Source organism: Bubalus kerabau, chromosome 19, assembly GCF_029407905.1.
Source record: "Bubalus kerabau isolate K-KA32 ecotype Philippines breed swamp buffalo chromosome 19, PCC_UOA_SB_1v2, whole genome shotgun sequence".
NCBI classification, from domain to species: Eukaryota; Metazoa; Chordata; class Mammalia; order Artiodactyla; family Bovidae; genus Bubalus; species Bubalus kerabau.
This window is the reverse complement of record NC_073642.1, coordinates 21,749,097-21,767,197: the sequence shown is the minus strand read 5'-3', so window position 1 is coordinate 21,767,197 and position 18,101 is coordinate 21,749,097. Positions and strand designations below refer to the sequence as shown.

The window sequence follows — 18,101 nt, the reverse complement described above, 5'->3', positions numbered from 1 at the left end:
CAGCATCTTTAGGATTTCTTAGGTATCGTATCATGTCATCTGCAAACAGACAGTTTTACTTCTTTTCCAATTTGGATTCCTTTTGTTTGGAATCTTTTGGATTCCTTTTGTTTCTTTTTCTTCTCTGATAGCCATAGCTAGAACTTCCAAAACTGTGTTGAATAAAAGTGTCTAGAGTGGACATCCTTATCTTGTTCCTTACCTTAGAGGAAATACTTTGACCTTTTCACCATTGAGTTTGATGTTAGCTGTAGGTGTGTCGTATGTTTATTATGTGTCATATCCTTTATTATGTTGAGGTAGGTTCCTTCTAAGCCCACTTTCTGAAGAGTTTTTATCATAAATGGGTGGTATCACATATTTATTATTCTTTTTGGAGACTCCATTTGACTCTTTCCTCCCCTTCCTGACTTCTAGTTTCCTGCCTTATCATATCCTAGACATACAATTGATTACAGAGGATCTATTACACATTTCCATTCCTCTCCACTTGCTGCCTCTTTCTCTGATTGCCCACAGTATACAGCTTAGCAGAGAGCCAACAGTAGGTACGATTTTGCAAAATATAAGGGAAATAAGTTTTGTCCTATTACCTATGTTAAGTAAAAAGCCCTTCTTAGATAATCTGAAAACTATGGCTTACATCACAACCCTCTATCATCTCTGAAGCCAGGAACTAGCACTTGGGGTCCTGTCTGATTCATTACTAAGGAAGGGAGGAGAGGTGATCAGTGGCTGTCTGGATGCTGTTGATCAGTAACTGAATCTTGGTCAACATTGTCTTTTCCAGACTTGACAAAATCCAGTTGGCTTTCTCACTGCATATTCTGGTGGCATCTTAAATCAGGCAGAGTTCAATAAACTTTCTGGAAATCTGGGATTTACAGAGATTGAAATAACTCCATTAAAGCCTAGATTGTCAAGGAATCTACCCCAGCTCTGGTTCTCTTCTTCACTGAGTAATTTATCTTCATAATCAAAAGACTAACACGTTCAGGTAAACTGTATTCCTGTGTGGGTTTAAATCTTACTGTTCAAAAGTCATTCTTGATAGTAAAAAATAAGGATGAGGGAAATGGATTGAAAACCATTCCACAGGACCCTCTATGGAAAAGGAGTCAAAGATTATAAAACATTAGAGGTTATGAGTTTAATGACATATAACCCAACATCTTCTTTCTGGAAAACAGCTTTTTTGAGAAGTGAGGATCAGAAATGGGTCACAGAGCAGATATTTCATTGCTCAGGAATAATAACTCCTCTGAGTCTGGTTTTCCTTCAGCCCTGCTCTCTACCCCCTAGTTGGCTAAATCTCCTTACAGAAGTCAGGATATGCCCAGGGGACCCTGGGTCAAATAACCATGACAACAGGCTGACCAGACTTTCTCTTCCTCTCTGCCCTCCTCTAGCTGGGAAGTGTTAATAGCTTTGCTCGAGAGCAATTGGATTTGTTTCCTCCAGACAAGACACTCGGCAGCCTGGGCTCTGTGGCACTGAGACAACATCAGCTGGAGTGAGTGTGGGGCTTCCGAGACGACCTTACCTGGTTGGTTTCTGAGAAGTAAAGAAGTTGAGGGTAAGGGTCTTCTGGGAATTTTACTGAGGATGAAGAGGCCTGCAGGGAAACCCCTGAGGGAGAGGTTATTGAGGGTGAATGACCAAGAATGTAAATACTCTGCAGCCACTGGCTTTTCCAGACCACAACTGAAATGGCTGGTTTTACGAATGGCTACTTTCTTATCTGGCTGAGCAGAGGAACGACTGGCTGCTATGCTTGATTAAAAAGAGAGAAATTAATGCAGAACTTTTTTATTAAAAAAAAAAAAAAGACTAAACCTGAAACTCATTCTTTTAGTCTCTTGGACCCTCATCTAAGAGCTCCTAAACTTCATCTAAAACCTCTTATCTCTTAGAAGCTACTTTCGTTTTTTGTTTCTTACCCTGAATACTTAGAAGAAACTTCAGTCTCGACAAGTAGGCTGCCAGGCCTCATCCTTGTAGGGCCCTAAGGACTAGCCACTTGTCTGTGACATTCATCCTCCAAATACCTTCTCTTCAGGGAACTTGAAGCCTGGGTCCCCTTGATGTCCTTGACGGATAGGGACTGACCCTGTGGATCTCAGGCTGAGGACTTTCTCATGGACCTAAAACCTTCTGCTTTGCAGCTTGAAGAGCTCCAATGGCAGTCAACAAGGGCCCTACCTTGCTGGATGGAGACCTCCCTGTAAGTAACTTGGGCTTATATGAAGCAGTAGACAACTCTGGGGGAGGGAGGAGCTGGGAGGAAGGGCTCAGGAGGCTTAGAGCAAAATATGTCTAGGTTATATTCATAATTCATTGAGCATTACATCTTCATTATTCTTGCTTTTGCAGAAGGCTGTTAGAGAATGTGAGGGGTGGGTGGGGGGAATGATGCCTATTAAAAACTAAGCACCTTGGAGAAAAAAATGGCTGGTGGGGGACAAGGAGAGGAAGGGAACCACTATTTTCTAAAGCCTGACACACAAGTCCATGCTTTGTCCATCCAGGCAAAACTGAATTCTCAGGACTGAGACTCTGCATTCTGTAACTCCAGAGCCATCTTGGATATGTTCAGAGAGTCTATGTAAATGGCACCTCTTAGAGCTACACAGCACACGTTATGTACGTGAGAAGGGACTACAGGGGCAGTGTGTCCAGTACTGTTTGTCTAGCCTGGTCTTCAGCATGACTCAGAGAGGTTTAACACATTTAGGTGTATTGATGCGTCCTGGCAAGGCCTCTCCAACTTAGGCACAGTTCAAATAATGAAACTGAAAAATTGTGAGCCTAAATAATATCCATCTTGTCCCGAGTCAGGCTTTAACTAACCTTTGCACTAGGAATCGCCATGTGTTGTATTTGATCATAGAACACAGAGAGGCATAAAATGGTCACGTGCATAATTAAGCCATCCTAACAGATGGTAGTGTATTTCCATCCCAGAACCTCTCTCCCTCTTTGGCTTTGCCTAAATCAGCTCCCGAAGGCTTTGTCCAAAATGTTAAAGAAAATTTTTCTTGTTTACAGTCATAACCTTTTTCTAGTTCAAATTGTCAAACTCATCTACAAGACCAAAACCTGAAATATTGTATCCTACAGTCTGGTGTACGTGCAAGTCTCCTACAAACAGAAGAAGCTAGGTCCTCCCCTCTGGAGAAAAACTATGTAGCAGTGCAAATTCAAAACTACGAAAAGAACCTGAACATCTGAGCCAGACTTGGGATGTTTATGTGGAGAATTCCTAATATTCCTAAGAATAGACAGAAAATACAATACCCTTCACTAGCCACAGCAACCAAATCCCATGGACATACTGCCTTCTCCTCACCCATCCTTTCACCCATCTTATGTTATTTTGAAGCAAATCACAAACTTGCCATTTCAGGCCTGAGTTGGAAGCCTGGCTCTGTGTTGTTGGGTAAGTCACTTCATATCGCTGAGTCTTTGTCTCCTCATTGGCAAAGTGCTGGTGACTGCTGACCTCAGAGGCTTGCTGTTAGAGTTACATGAGGTTATGTTACCGAAGCACCTCAATCAGTGCCTGGAGCATAATGGCACTGAGTAAATATTGTCTCTCTCTGCAAGATTAGAATCTGCATTTTTTTTTTCCACTCAAAGACCACTTTTTTAATTTTAACTAAGATTCCTAGGTGATCCAAAGTTTAATTATGTGCCTGCTGCCAAAGTTAGAATGCATTAATAAGAGCCAAGCATCCCAGTAATGAGAGGTGATGGTCTCACTGGATCCCACACATTCAGATCACACCTGGAATGCTATCTTCAAGCTTGAGTGCTATAAAGGCTATGTCAAAATGTAGTGTGTGCAGAGGATGGAATTAGCAGATCAGGGCACTGAGTCGTTTATAAGCTAAGTTAGGAACTAGAGCTATTTAGAATACAGAAGGAACTGCTAAAGGCAAAGATGCTTATCTTCAAGTGTGTGAAAGGCCAGCCACTGAATGATGAAATAGATGTGCTCCGCATTATTCCACAGGGCAGTGGGTGGAGCAGTGGGTGGAGGTAGATTCCAGTTCAGCCAGGCTGTCCAACAAGGGGCATAGGCCACTGTATGAGGAGTGAGCTCCATTCGAGGAGAATTCCAAATGCAAGCCTCCCAGAGGGATATGGGAAGCACTCTTGCTTCAGAGGCCCCTGGAGGCCTAGGATTCTGTCATTCTGTCCAGTTGGCCAGTCTGAACACCTTAGGTGCAGCCCTGTCACCTATTAGCTCACATGACTGTGCAGGCTTTAGGTGAGGCCCTGGAGATACATTGGTGAGAGTCTCCTGGGGTGGAGCCAGGTACACAGGTGACCAGCACAAGCACAGCACCACGTGCGAGCCCGGACACATCCCTGGAGGGAGATGGTGACTTCTGATATGAGGGAGAGTCAGGAAGCTTCTCAGAAGAAACGATGCTCAAGCTGTGTCTTCTGCCAGACAGAAAGGGCTGTGGGAGGGAAGGGGAGCACCCCAGGCAGTGGGACCAGCACTGGAGGTAGGGAGGTGTGTCCCAGAAAGACCCGAAAGATGTTCAGGTGAAGCTCCCAATCCACAGTGGACTAAAGCTCTAGACAGGTGCAACGGCACACTCACTCCTGGCCATGAAGTTCAAGTTGAGTGGCTGCAGGGTGGGGTGTCTCCTGGAGGATGGAGGCTGCCTCAGGAGCTCTCCAGAGCCAGGACTGTGACCAGGAGAGCGTGGCCACCTGGCTCTTATGTTTCCTATGAGGCCTGCAGAGGCCTCTCTATTCTGGATTCCTCCTAGGTCATCTGGACCCAGGCCAGCCCTAGTGAGCACTGAGGCTCTGAGACCGCCTCCCCAGGAGGCAGGAGAAGGACCTGAGCTGATTTCTTTCGCTGCTTTCCTTCCATGCCAGGAGCAGGAGAATGTGCTGCAGCGGGTCCTGCAGCTGCCGGTGGTGAGCGGCACCTGTGAGTGCTTCCAGAAGACCTACGCCAGCACCAAGGAAGCCCACCCCCTGGTGGCCTCTGTATGCAATGCCTACGAGAAGGGCGTGCAGGGCGCCAGCAGCCTGGCGGCCTGGAGCATGGAGCCTGTGGTCCGCAGGCTGTCCACCCAGTGTGAGTCCTCATGGCACTTGGAGGCTGACTGCCTGCCAGTCTTTTACCTGTCTGCCAGTCTGTCTGATACCAGCTTGTCTGTTTGCCTTTTTGTTTGTATCTGACTACCTTCCTAACTCTCTACATCCCATTACGTAGTTGTTTCATTTATAGATATAGATGCTTTAGATGTAGATATATGATGCTAATGGTAAAGAGACTGCCTGCCAATACAGGAGACGCAGGTTCAGTCCCTCGGTCTGGAAGATCCCTTGGAGGAGGGCATGGCAACCCACTCCAGTATTCTTGCCTGGAGAATCCCATGGCCAGAGGAGCCATGGGTCCATGGGGTCGCAAAGAGTCGGACACGACTGAAGAGACCTAGCGTGCAAGTACGTTACTACGTGAGAGATGAGAGATAGATATAGACATAGGTCTCATCTCATCTATAATGCCTCATCTCTGATCCAGTTGGCATTTTCCTAGGATGATAATTGGCAGGAGAAGGGGTGGACAGAGTTATGGGGTGGGCAGTGGGGGATGTGGAGCATACGGAAGACCAGACACACAGTTTAGCTCCAGATCCAGCAGCAGCAGAAACTGGCAGAGTCTGGCACAGAGCCAGTGGGCAGGAGGGCTGGCCTGGCAGGGCTGGGGGGAGTAGAGGGAGAGGGGAAGCCCTCTGGGTCCTGCAGCTGATGCTACTGGCCCCAGTACAGGCAGTGGCAGAAGAGAGCTGCCAGCCAGGGCCCTGAAGGTGGAGGACAGCTTACCAGGCCTGCCCCTGTTCAATTTGTTCTTCCTCATTTGAAAATATGGTCTCCCTGGCACAGCTCTTGACAGGACTGAGGGAAATTCCAGAAGTCTAGGACCTTCCACCATCCTGAAGAGAGTTATGGGTACCTGTGGATTTGGCACAGCAAATAAGAGAGGACAGATACAAAGACCTGGGCCTGGGCCCACCTCCCTGCCTGCAAGCTCCTTAAGTAATCTCCCTGGGTCTCATTTGGCCCAATATCAGAAGTCAGCTGAGCCATCTGGGCTCTCTCTGCTGCTTGAGAATTTTGTGAAAACCTAAGATACCTGGAGAAAGAATATGTGAAAGAGAAGACGTAGGTATCCTTTGAAACTGATCTCCATGATCATGGGCGCAGAGCTGACGTCCTCAGTAGCCCCTGGGCCATGTCTTCCAGGAGCATTGGCATCCTCTGTTACTTGCCCCTTTCTCTTCCCTGTGACCCTCTTCCCACTGTTGACCATCTCACTCCTCAAGGTTAAAACAAAGGGTCACGGACCATCTGGCACTCTAGACCAGCTTGTCATCTCTGGACCTAAGCGGTGCCAGGCCAGCTCCCAGCAAGGTCTTCCCCTAAGGCCCGACTGCCTTTCCTGCCCCGCTGCCACTTCTGCTTTCTCCTGTTGTGTTCACCCAGCGCTCACCCAGACGGGGGTCATAGGAGGTCGAGAGACCAAGATCCGTTGGCGATTCCCATAGGTTCTGTCACTTCCTCCTGACAACCCTGCACTTGACAAACAAGGAACTTGAGGCTCAGCCAGGTTGTGACCTGCCTGAAGTCACATCGCAGATGCAGGCGCCGAGCTCTGAGAGCAGGTCTGCATGACTGCAGAGCTACCCAGAGGGGAGACATCCCAGTCTCAAGGAGTCACAGTGGATGGGGGCCAATGGTGGCAGAGGGCCTCGGGCTGCCTGGCACTTTGGAGGTGGCAGGGCTGGGGATTTTGAGGGCTCCAAGGTGCCTTCCTCGGCACAGAGGCCCCTGCTAGGTCTTCACAGTGAAGGCAGGGCTCACCCCACCACGGCCTTTTGCTTCCAGTCGTAGCTGCCAACGAGCTGGCCTGCCGAGGCCTGGACCACCTGGAGGAAAAGATCCCCGCCCTCCAGTATCCTCCTGAAAAGGTGAGCCCCTCCCCTCTTCTCCGCACATCCACCTTCTGTTGTCACTGCCTCTCAGTGGAAGAACAGGCATGAGCCCATGATGCAGGATGGCATGGCATATGCCTTCCCAGGCTGGTGGCCACTGCCTGCCCCTAAAACTGCATAACCGGCTTCTTCTTCTCCCTGTGGGACCAGATGAAGGCAGGCTTTCTGAAACCAGCAGGCACAGCCCAGAGGCAGACTCTGGACAGGAGCTTGGGGTGGGGGCCACTGCTTCTGATCCCCCCTCTATGAGATACCCCATGGGCCTACATCATACCATTTGGTGACTGCTGCTGCTGCTAAGTCGCTTCAGTCATGTCTGACTGTGCGACCCCATAGACAGCAGCCCAACAGGCTCCCCCATCCCTGGGATTCTCCAGGCAAGAGTACTGGAGTGGGGTGCCATCGCCTTCTCCCATTTGGTGACTACAGATGCCTAAGATCATGGGTCACACTCACCAGATCTCAGGATTGCAGTCCCATGTCTTCACAATCCAACACCTTATGAACCATGAGACTGAAAAAGTCGTTTCACCTGGATACCTATTCATTGGGTATTTGCCGTGGTAAGGGCCAGGTCTGGTGCTTTAGGGGAATACATTTCACTCTCAGACCTCATCCATCTCACTGATAAAGTACCACTCATCTCACATTTACTGAGTGAGCCCTATGCTATGCCAGGAGTCATGACACGTGATTTATAGAGTTCTCTCCTTTAATCCTCTTTCCCCCTGGTGGCTCAGATGGTAAAGAATCTGCCTGTAATACAGGAGACCCAGGTTTGATCCCTGGGTTGGTAAGACCCCCTGGAGGAGGGAATGGCACCCCACCCAAGTATTCTTGCCTGGAGGATCCCACGGACAGAGGAGCCTGGCAGGCTACAGTCCATGGGGTCACAAAGAATTGGACACAACCGAGCAACTAACACTTTCAACCTTCTGGGATGGGGTGGTATCCCCATTTGACAGAGAAAACTAGTGACTTCCCCCTAACCACACAGCCTGAAGTGGAGGCCACAGGAGAGCAGGGCTGTTCAACTCTGAGGCCTTGCTCTTCACTTATTTTTCCAGATAAAGGGCAATGCCTTTGTCATAAAGAAGCTCCTAAGTCAAAGGAGTTGTTGTTCAGTCGCTCAGTTGTGTCTGACTCTTTGAGACCCATGGACTGCAGCACACCAGGCTTCCCTGTCTTCACTGTCTCCTGGAGTTTTCTCAAACTCATGTCCATGAGTTTGGCATGAGTCATTGATGCCATCCAACCATCGCATCCTCTGCCATCCCCTTCTCCTCCTGCCTTCAATCTTTCCCAGCATCAGGGTCTTTTCCAATGAGTTGGTTCTTTGCATCAGGTGGCCAAAGTAGTGGAGCTTTAGCGTCAGCACCTGTCCTTCTAAGGAATATTCAGGAACCCAAGGAACAGTATTAAAAGGCAAAAAGTCAAAGGAGAGAAAGACATTACTTTAGTGCAGAATCTGTATGAAGGCCAGCCACATCCGTATGATCATCTAAGCACAGATGGGAATGTGAGAAGTGCTCTGAGGACAGAAGAGACAGTGGAGGAGGTGCCTGGAGGAGATGAGGACAAGTGTTATCAAGAAGGTGGTCACTGGGGGTGATTCTTGAAGGATGATTAGCATCTCAACAGGCAGAAATGGGGTGCAGAGAAGCCAGGAGATCTAAGTGGTTGCCGCAGAAAGGACTGGAGCCCTTTCCCTTTAAAGTTCAGCTTAATCAAGGTGCCCCAATACTGGCGCCAGTCCCCTGGGCCTTTAAATGAGACTTTCCTGAAGCGGGATGTAAGCCCTGCCAGAGCCTCACACCTGACTCCCCATCCTTGCTTTCACCAGATCGCCTCTGAGCTGAAGGACACCATCTCCACCCGCCTTCGCAGCGCCAGGAACAGCATCAGCGTGCCCATTGCCAGCACTTCAGACAAAATCCTAGGGGCCGCTCTGGCCGGCTGTGAGCTCGCCTGGGGGATGGCAAGAGACACTGCCGAGTATGCTGCCAACACCCGAGCTGGCCGGCTGGCTTCTGGAGGGGCCGACTTGGCCTTGGGTGGTGTCGAGAAGATGGTAGAGTTCCTCCTCCCTCCAGCCAACGAAGAGTCAGGTATCTGCCATTGTGGGGGGAGGGGGTTGCTGGAAAGGGAGATCCCCGCCCCGACCCTTGTCCTGCTGCTTGTGGATTAGGAAGAGGCAGCCAGGGCTCATCTAGCCAGTGCTCTCCCCAGTGGCTCAGAGGTTAAAGAATCTGCCTGCAATGCAGGAGACACAGGTTCTATTCCTGGGTTGGGAAGATCCCCTGGAGGAGGGCATGGCAACCCATGACAGTATTCTTGCCTGGAGAATCCCATGTACAGAGGAGCCTGGCTGGTTATACTCCTTAGGGTCACAAAGAGTCAGACACGACTGAAGTGACTGAGCACACAGCCACTGCTGTGGAGCAAGGAAGGCCCAGCAAGATTTCCAGAGGGCTCCATTTTCATTTGGCCCCTCTCCCCATTTTTAAGTGGAGAAAGTGACTTCCCCAAATCTCCAGTGAGCTTGTGTTGGAGTAGGGTGATCCCTTTCCAACTCTAGACACAATCCAGCTTTGTCCAGCCCCTCTCTGATCTGCTTTCCTCTCCTTCCCGCCGCCCCCTGCAACTCCCACCTAGCCCCTGCCCCAGGACTCCAGGATGCCCAGAAACCTCCCAAGGCCAAGCCAAGCCTCGTGAGCAGGGTTGGGGCCCTGGCCAACACTCTCTCTAGACACACCTTCCAGACCACAGCCCGGGCACTGAAACAGGGCCATGCCTTGGCCATGTGGATCCCAGGTGTGGCGCCTCTGGTGAGTATCTGCCCTGAGTTGCCATGGCCTGGGAACCCTGTGGACCTCCTGGCCCCTCCCATCCCCTATCCAACTCCACCTCCCGTCCTGAGAACGTCCTGTCTTCCAGCCAGGGGTCAGGGGTGGAACATTAGGTCTAAGGATAAGAGACCTTAGGAGGGGTGGAGGGCTAACCCTCTAGGATGCAAGGGGAGAAGAGGACAGGCCTGCTTGTTAGGGTCATCCTGCCCCGCCCACCCTCTTCTGTCTCTCCCACTCTCCCTCTAGGTTCTATTCTATCCCCAACCTTCTTGGGAGAAAGCAGAGACCTCCCCCCACCCATCTTCTCTGTAGGCACTTGGGAGTGTCACCCCTGAATAAGCAAGGTGCAAGGCACCAAACCCCTCCTCTGGGGCAGAGAGCCCCAGCTGGGCCATATCCCTGACTGCCCCCAGGCTTCTGGTTTCCCTTCTAGAGGCTTCTAATTGGCATCCCACTGCATCTCTGATAGAGTTGTCTTTTCTAGCCCCAGTTAGGGCTTATTCCCCCCAACACCACACACTGTATTTTAGCAGGGATAGCCTGGATTTTTCTCATAGGAACTTTAATAAGAAACTAAGTCCCCTGCCCCCACTAAAAAAGGAAATAAAAACATTACAGCATAAAGGTCAGTGTACCAGATAACCACTTTTCAGCCATCATGAGGGTGGCACTTTTAAAAGCACTGTCAAACCTGGCTCATTCACTCAAGCAAGTGTTTGCTGAGAGCCCACCACATGCCTGGTCCTGTAGGGAGCAGTAGTTCTCCCCGTCCCCTGCACTGGAGGTCACTTCCCCATGGGGGCTAGACTAACTCCTGCGCCCTAGCCTAGCCCATAGCGGATGGAGGCCACTCTATGGCGCAACCTCAGACACCACCATTTACATAGAAAATAATGGTGTCCCCTAAGGTTGTATAACAAGGAGACTCTGTTTGTGGGGCCCCCTAGGGGTTTGAAATGAGCTGGGCTGTGCCTCAGAGGACACCTGCCCACCTGCCCAGGTCAGTTTCCTCCCATGGGACTCTCTGGCCCACTTGATTTTTTTCACTTTTTAAAGAACGGCAAGGAGTACCTCTGAAAGCTAAACACACACATCCCCTATGACTCAGCAACTCTACCCAACAGAGAGGAGAGCTTATATCCCCCAAAGACATGTTGGAAATGTTACTATCAGTTTTATCCTTAGCTAAGAAATGGGAACAACACAAATGTCCATCAACGGTAGAATAGGTAAATTTTGGTATATTTATTCAGTGGAGTGTGACACAGAAATGAAGAAGGAGAAACTACTCAGACAGTAATGTGGGTGAATCTTACAACATAACATTGAACAAAAGCTATGCATGAAAGAAAACATGTGTGAGCCCATTCACAAATGGGCAGAATTAATGCTTGGTGATAGAGGCCAGTATGTGGTCCCCTTAGCCAGTACTGACTGGGTGAGGGGCACAGAGTTTTCTGGGGTGTTGAAAATGGTCTCTGTCTTGATCTGTGCTGGTCACACTCGCATGTGTTTCTAAAAATTCCCAGAGCTGTACACTAAAGCCGTGAGCACCTCAGTGGGTGTAAGTTATCACTCCACAAAAAGTTGGAACAGTCCACTGGGGCCAGGCCCTGCTCGCCTCCCCCTACCCTGACCCTGGGGATGCGGGGCTTTGCCTGCTGGGGCTGCCTGGCCTCTGGCAGGGGCGGTTAAGCCAGCGGACCGCCACCTTCCCGCCCTCAGAGCAGCCTGGCCCAGTGGGGCACATCGGCGGCCATGCAGGTGGTGTCGCGGCGACGGAGTGAGGTGCGGGTGCCCTGGCTGCACAGCCTCACGGCCACCCAGGAGGAGGACCACGAGGAGCACACGGACACTGAGGGGGAGGAGACCGGGGAGGAGGAGGACTCAGAGACCGAGGAGAGCAAGCTCAGCGAGGTGAGGGGAGAGTGCCAGCTGAGGGGGTGTCCAGGAACCTGGGGGTCCCGCGGCCCCCTGAGGGGGTGAGGAGCAGAGGCACAGGGTGACACAAGGGTCTCTGCCCCCAGGCCCAGGGACATGTACGTGGGTGCAGCACTCTTCCCCTCACCCCTGAGCACCCAGCTAATAGTTCTCTCAGCAGATCCTCACAACAACCCCATAAAATAGGACAGAGACTGTCATCCCCATTTTGCAGATGAAGAAACTGAGGTTCAGAGCACAGAAGCGACCTGCCCAAGAGCCAGGCCTATAGTTTCTTTTTTTTTTTTCCGATTTAGTGTCCAGATTCTTTTGCCTCCAGCTCCGGGGCTGGTGAGGAGGGGACGGGTCAGGGGAGTTGCTGTGGAGGCACTGACCCTGCTCTGGTCAGCAGGGGGCAGCCTTGCCAGGCTCACAGGGCCTCCTGGGCAGCGTGGCACACACCCTGCAGAAGGCCCTCCAGAGCACCGTCTCAGTCGTGATGTGGGCACCGGCGGCTGTGCTGGGCACGGCGGGGAGGATGCTGCACCTCACGCCAGCCCAGGCCACCTCCTCAACCAAGGGCAGGGCCATGTCCCTGTCCGACGCCCTGAAGGGTGTTACTGACAACGTGGTGGACACAGTGGTGAACTACGTGCCGGTGAGCGCCCCCCACCCTTCTGGCTAATGCCCGCCCCACCAAAAAAGCAGATTAGACTGAAGGGGCGACAGCGGCTCTCCCTTGCCCAGTCTCTGATCCTTGGTGCCCCAGAAACATTCTGACATACTGTGGCTTTGACTGGGGGGGCCTTTGCAGCCCCAAGTATATAGAGACCGGTGGCCTTGGCCTGATACCTTCCCCCACATCCATCCTTCCTACCTGCTGCTGGAGAGGTCACCAATCATCCGTCTGGGGCCCCCACTGGCCCAGCCCTCACCCCTCAGCTCCCAACTGAGGGGCCTGGCAGGTTTGCATGCTGCTCCCTGGGGAAGTGTTGGAGGGAGGCTTCCAGGACCCCTTGGGGGGTGGGCTGAGTTCCAGGGGACAGAAGCTGCCCCCATCCCAATTCCAATACCTGTTCCCAGCAGGAAAACCCCAGGGGGTGTCTACTATCACTTTGGGGGTCCCTGGGTCCCTTCCCAGAGCAAGTTAACAGGTCATGCAGGCACTAGAGAGCAGGTCAGAGCAGGAGGCCCCTTCAAGCTGAGGGTGAGAGGGCTGAGAGGGTAGGGGTGGGGAATGGGTTACTAGTCACTCATTCTCACCAAGAGACTTAAACAGGGGTCTTGGCAGAGAGCTCCCTTCACTTTGGACCCAAAATGGAGCCAGATGTGGGTACTCTGACCCAGGCAGGGACAAGGTGTGGGCTGTCCTTAGCTCACAGAATTGGGCCAAGGAAGAGTCAGGAAAGCCCCTGACCTCCCACTGAGGGACCTCTGAGGGGGACCCCGGGGTCCGGAAACTAGAGGGTGGCTGCCTGCCTTGCCTTGTGGGTCCGCACTTGCACGCCCGGCAGGGGTGGCCGTCCTCAGCAGGTTCCCCTGCATCTTCCATCCCCGTCCCACCCCCGCCTGTGCTCTCCGGATCGCGCGTGACCGCCGGGCCGCAGACAAGGCGGCGGTGGGAGGTGCAGGGACAAGGGCCAAGCCGAGGGCCCTAACGTGGCTGCCGGACCCTCAGCTCCCCAGGCTGTCACTGATGGAACCCGAGAGCGAATTCCGGGACATCGACAACCCTCCGGCCGAGGCCGAGCGCCGGGAGGCGGAGCGCAGAGGGTCCGGGGCACCGCCCGCTTGCCCAGAGCCCGCCCCGCGCCCTGCGCCGCCCCGCGGCAGCCTGCGGAGCGCTAGGGGCCCGGGCGCGGAGGAACGCGTGGACGCCGCCGCCTTGCCGCGCGCCGCCTTCCCGGCCGTGCCCCGCGAGAAGCCCACGCGCCGGGTCAGCGACAGCTTCTTCCGGCCCAGCGTCATGGAGCCCATCCTGGGCCGAGCGCAGTACAGCCAGCTGCGCAAGAAGAGCTGAGCCGCCTACCTACCGCCCTCCCGGCCCGGCGCTTTTCCCCCACCCCGGGCCGGGCCGCTGTCGCGAGCAGACAGACAGAACCTACGAAGAAGTGAGCGTTGGCTTCCTCAAAGTAGTCCCGTTGGGTCCCAAGCCTCCTTCCAAAGACGCTGCCAAGGCACACATCTTTTGAGCATCCTCTTTGGGCTTAGCTATCAGAACCCATTTTTGAGAAACATCAGAGTAGCAGCCTGCTTTGATTCTAGGCCTTGGTTTTTTGATTTTTTTTTTTTTAACCAAAAGATTAATTGCCTAACTTATCTCACTTCTTTCACCAAATTTGTGGCCCGCTGACACTGAACTGTTTCCAATATTTATATCCATCCTCTGTAGACAAATATTTGCTACCAGTGAGTAACCTGTCACCACGCCAAGGGTTCAAGCAGGCGATCCTGACACATGTTCAAGCCCCGAATGCAGAGATTCCTGTGAGTACACAGGCTCTCAGCTGACTCTTTTGAAGGGAACAGCCTGCGTGTGTGGTAAGTCGCTTCAGTCGTGTCTGACTCTTCGCGACCCCATAGTCTGTAGCCCGCTAGGCTCCTCTGTCCATGTGATTCTCCAGGCAAGAATACTGGAGTGAGTTGCCATGCCCTCTCCTCCAGGGGAATCTTCCGGACCCAGGATTGAACCAGTGTCCCTTATGTCTCCTGCATTGGCAAGCGGGTTCTTTACCACTAGTGCCACCTGGGAAACGCCTAGATACATATTAGCATCATTTTCTGAGAACCCTGCCCTCTTCACAGGCTGAGTCCTCGCCTGCGCTCTGTAGCGCCACCTTTCTGTTCCCAGCTACATTGCCATTTGCACCGTTCCAGTTTTACACCTAAGTTCACTCTTCTTCCACGTTTTTGAGTGCTGGCGCCCCCAGTCCTAGGAGACAATAGAGAACGTTAGTTATATAAACAATATATATATATATATAGAATCCATGGGGCGTCCCTTGTGGCCCAGCGATAAGGAATCCACCTGCAATGCAGGAGATACAGGTTTGGTCCTTGGTTGGGAAATCCCTTAGAGTAGGAAATGGCAACCCACTCCAGTATTCTTGCTTGGGAATCCCTTAGACAGAGGAGCCTGGTGGGCTACAGTCCATGGGGTCGCAAACAGTTACACATGACTGAGGGACTGAACAACAACAGCATAGACCCTATAGCCACAGTTCATTCCAAACCCATTTTTGAAAATGTTAATATTTGGTACATTTAGAAATGCATACATATAATTTAAAATTCAAACATTGCAAAAGGCTGTGTGCTTTCCTCCCTGCATTCCCTGGTTCCCCTTTCCCAGAGCAGTCTTGGCAACAGTCTTGTGTACCCTTTCCACTACAGACTGAGGGCACACAAGCACACATGTGTACCCTCCCCACTTGTCATACAAGCTGTGGGGTGTTATATCACTGCTTTTTCACTCAGCAATACATCTTAGAAGTATTTTTGTAAGCAGTATGATAAATCCTCCTTGCTGTTTTTAACAGCCACATAGTAAGTGCTTCATAATATAGACATGCTATATTTGATTAAACCAGTTCCTTAATCATGAACTTTTCTGTTATTTCCATTTTTTTTTTTTTTTGGCTCCCAGGAGCAGGGCTGCAATAAATATATTTATACAACAATGTTTCATGTAGATGTGTGCCTATATCTATAGGGTACATTTATAACTCGAAACCATGACATATTGAGTGAAAGAGCACATTCATTTAAAGATATTGATAGGTGGTACAGTGGATAAGAATCTGCCTGCCAACGCAGGGGCCATGGGTTCGATTTCCGGTGCTGGAAGATCCCACAGGCCGTGGGGTGTGGGCCGTGTGTGGCACGTGGACTTAGTCCAACAAGTCCATGCCACAATTACTGAGCTCGCGCCCTAAACCCGTGCCGCCCAAGTGCTGCGGCTACTGAAGCCTGCGCCCCTTGAGCCCCTGCTTCACAACAAGAGAAGCCACCACAATGAGGACCCCGAGCACTCAAGAAAGAGTAGCCCCCTCACCGCAACTAGAGAAAGCCTGTGCGGCCAAAGACCCAAAACAACCAAAAAATAAATAAATTCTAAATAAGAGAAAATACTGATAGATGATGCCAAATAGCTTTCCAAACTTAACTCGGTTTTCCTTGTTATTGTCATCTGCACCTGCACAGGTAATTCTGATATTTCTGTCCATCCTTTTTGACATCTGTATACACACGCTCATCCCCTCACCCATGAGCGCCCTCTTGGCCTCCACTCTGTCGAACACCTAGAGTCCACTCCCTGACTCTCCCTGACACTGACTCTAGACCCTGGCAGATCTTTGGTGTAATGAGTCGTTGGCCTTGATCCATGGTTTTGGAATCTGGGGATGTCCAGAATGAGAAAAGGGGAGTGTTGATGGACATACACAGGTGGACATGGTCAGGACCTTGAATTAGCTTTGGGATCAAGCTCACCCACCTCAACCCCCACCTCACCCTCTCCCCCTACCTCACGCTCACAATCCACACCACACTCAGCAGTTTCCTGGGGAGGGGGCTGTGGATCTGGCAAGTGGGGCCTTTAGAAGCTTATATGACATGTCTAAGAAGACAGAGTCCAGCCTAGCCCTGGCAGGGCCCCCATGGGCAGCTGTTGGAGACCTGGCCTCAGGCCTGGTGGTGTAGATAGAAACACCCAGTTATCCTGGGCATCACCTGCCCGCGCCGCCTTCTTCCTGGAGTTCCGGAATCCACACTCCTAACTGTCTGTTCCTCCATAGCCCTGGGGCCCCTCCTGCCAGGAGAGCCATAGAAGTCAACACACCCACTGGCCAGACCCAGACCCCTCACCCTGTCCTGGATCCCAACCAGGGTGCTGGGAACCAGCATACGGCACAGGCCCAGGAGGTAAACAACTTGTCCCCAATTATCATTAAACTGATAGCAAAGTGCTCTGAGCCTGGCCCTCAGTCTTTCTGAATACTTTCTGGTGAGAAATAAGAAATGAAGCATCTTCTCTAAATGACAGAAATTTGCTTTGTTGGCTCCAGGCTGGATTGTGGGGCTTTTCTCCTGAGAGACATCAGTTTGGCTGGCCTTCCTGCTCATGTGGGTGTGACGGCTCACCCACATTCTGGACCTCAGGAAGACCTCCCCCTCACGCTGGGATGCCAAGGTCCCTCTCCAGAGAAATACATTGTTCCCTCTCTTCTGTTGCAGCTCACAAAATGCACCTCCAACTGAATCAAAGTTTTGGAGATGGAAAAACAGCCATTACACTTAATAACATACATTTATCATGCTTTTTTTTTTTTAACTGTGTTGGGTCTTCCTTGTGGCTCTTGGGCTTCTCATTGCAGTGGCTTCTCTTGCTGCAGAGCACAGGCTCTAGGGCGCACGTGCTTAGTTGCTTCCCAGCATGTGGGATCTTCCCAGACCAGAGATCGAATGCATGTGCATCGAACACAGGCAGAGGATTCTTAACCACTGGACTACCAGGGAAGTCCTACAACTTGGGTTTTAATGTTCATTGTATTAAGCATAGTTTTCCTAAACATTGAAGCTTGGTGGTATATTGGAGAAGACAAGAGTCAAATATGGCTTGAGTGATGGGGTGGATGGTATGGGGCATGCTGGAAGAGATGTTTGAGGGCGGTTTCCTGGACAGCTCCTGCTCAGGAATATGCAGGATGAGCCCCCTCTGCAGGAATTCCACTGACTGTTCACCCACAGAATTGCCTCCCCAACTGCAGAGGCTGGCTAAGAACTCTGTGGCAGCCCCACCTCCCACTAGCCTCTTCTAGGGCCAGTTGTCCAGCCAGGAACCCAAGGCTGGGTGGCAGTGTGGTCCACCAGTGGATCCCATGCCCATTCCAAACTGGGGACTTATGAGCCAGAACTGTGGGGCCAGGATTTCTCAGGCCATCCTGCTCTCTGCCGAGCTTGCTAGAAGGCCTGAACAGGAGCTCCCCAGTGCTTTCATCCATCCACCCCTAGGTCACCCCAGCTCTGGGGCAGAGAAGGGGCCCACGATGACTTCCTGGTGTGAGTGCCCAAGGAGCAGCCAGGGCCTCTGCCACACCATCCCACTCCCGAATATCTCAGAGGGGATGAGTCCTTCTCGGCTTTATAAGAGGTAGCGAAATCAGACGAAAACAAGGCTGGAGGCTTCCTGGGGTCTAGGAAGGGAGAGCTTTGCTGAGCTTTGACGGGGCGTGGGGAGGGCTGCGATAGAAAGGAAGGGGGAAGGTCTCTGCGCCTGAATGAACAATCGAACTACAGTAGTTGATTT

General features: G+C 51.6%; 1 protein-coding gene across 2 annotated transcripts; it reads left to right on the top strand.

The window, feature by feature from the left end:
* The first annotated feature begins 1,393 nt into the window (after window positions 1–1,393).
* On the top strand, window positions 1,394–15,487 carry PLIN1 (perilipin 1). 2 transcript variants are annotated; one of them, XM_055556358.1, is made up of 9 exons: window positions 1,394–1,513; window positions 2,166–2,224; window positions 4,900–5,104; window positions 6,919–7,001; window positions 8,869–9,133; window positions 9,681–9,853; window positions 11,600–11,791; window positions 12,207–12,452; window positions 13,473–15,487. In XM_055556358.1, the coding sequence occupies exons 2-9, from the start codon at window positions 2,180–2,182 to the stop codon at window positions 13,812–13,814; spliced, it is 1,551 nt and encodes a 516-aa protein (XP_055412333.1). In that variant the 5' UTR covers window positions 1,394–1,513; window positions 2,166–2,179; the 3' UTR covers window positions 13,815–15,487. The 2 variants fall into 2 exon arrangements, with proteins under 2 accessions (XP_055412333.1, XP_055412332.1); XM_055556357.1 differs by having other exon boundaries at window positions 1,402–1,576.
* Window positions 15,488–18,101: the final 2,614 nt, after the last annotated feature.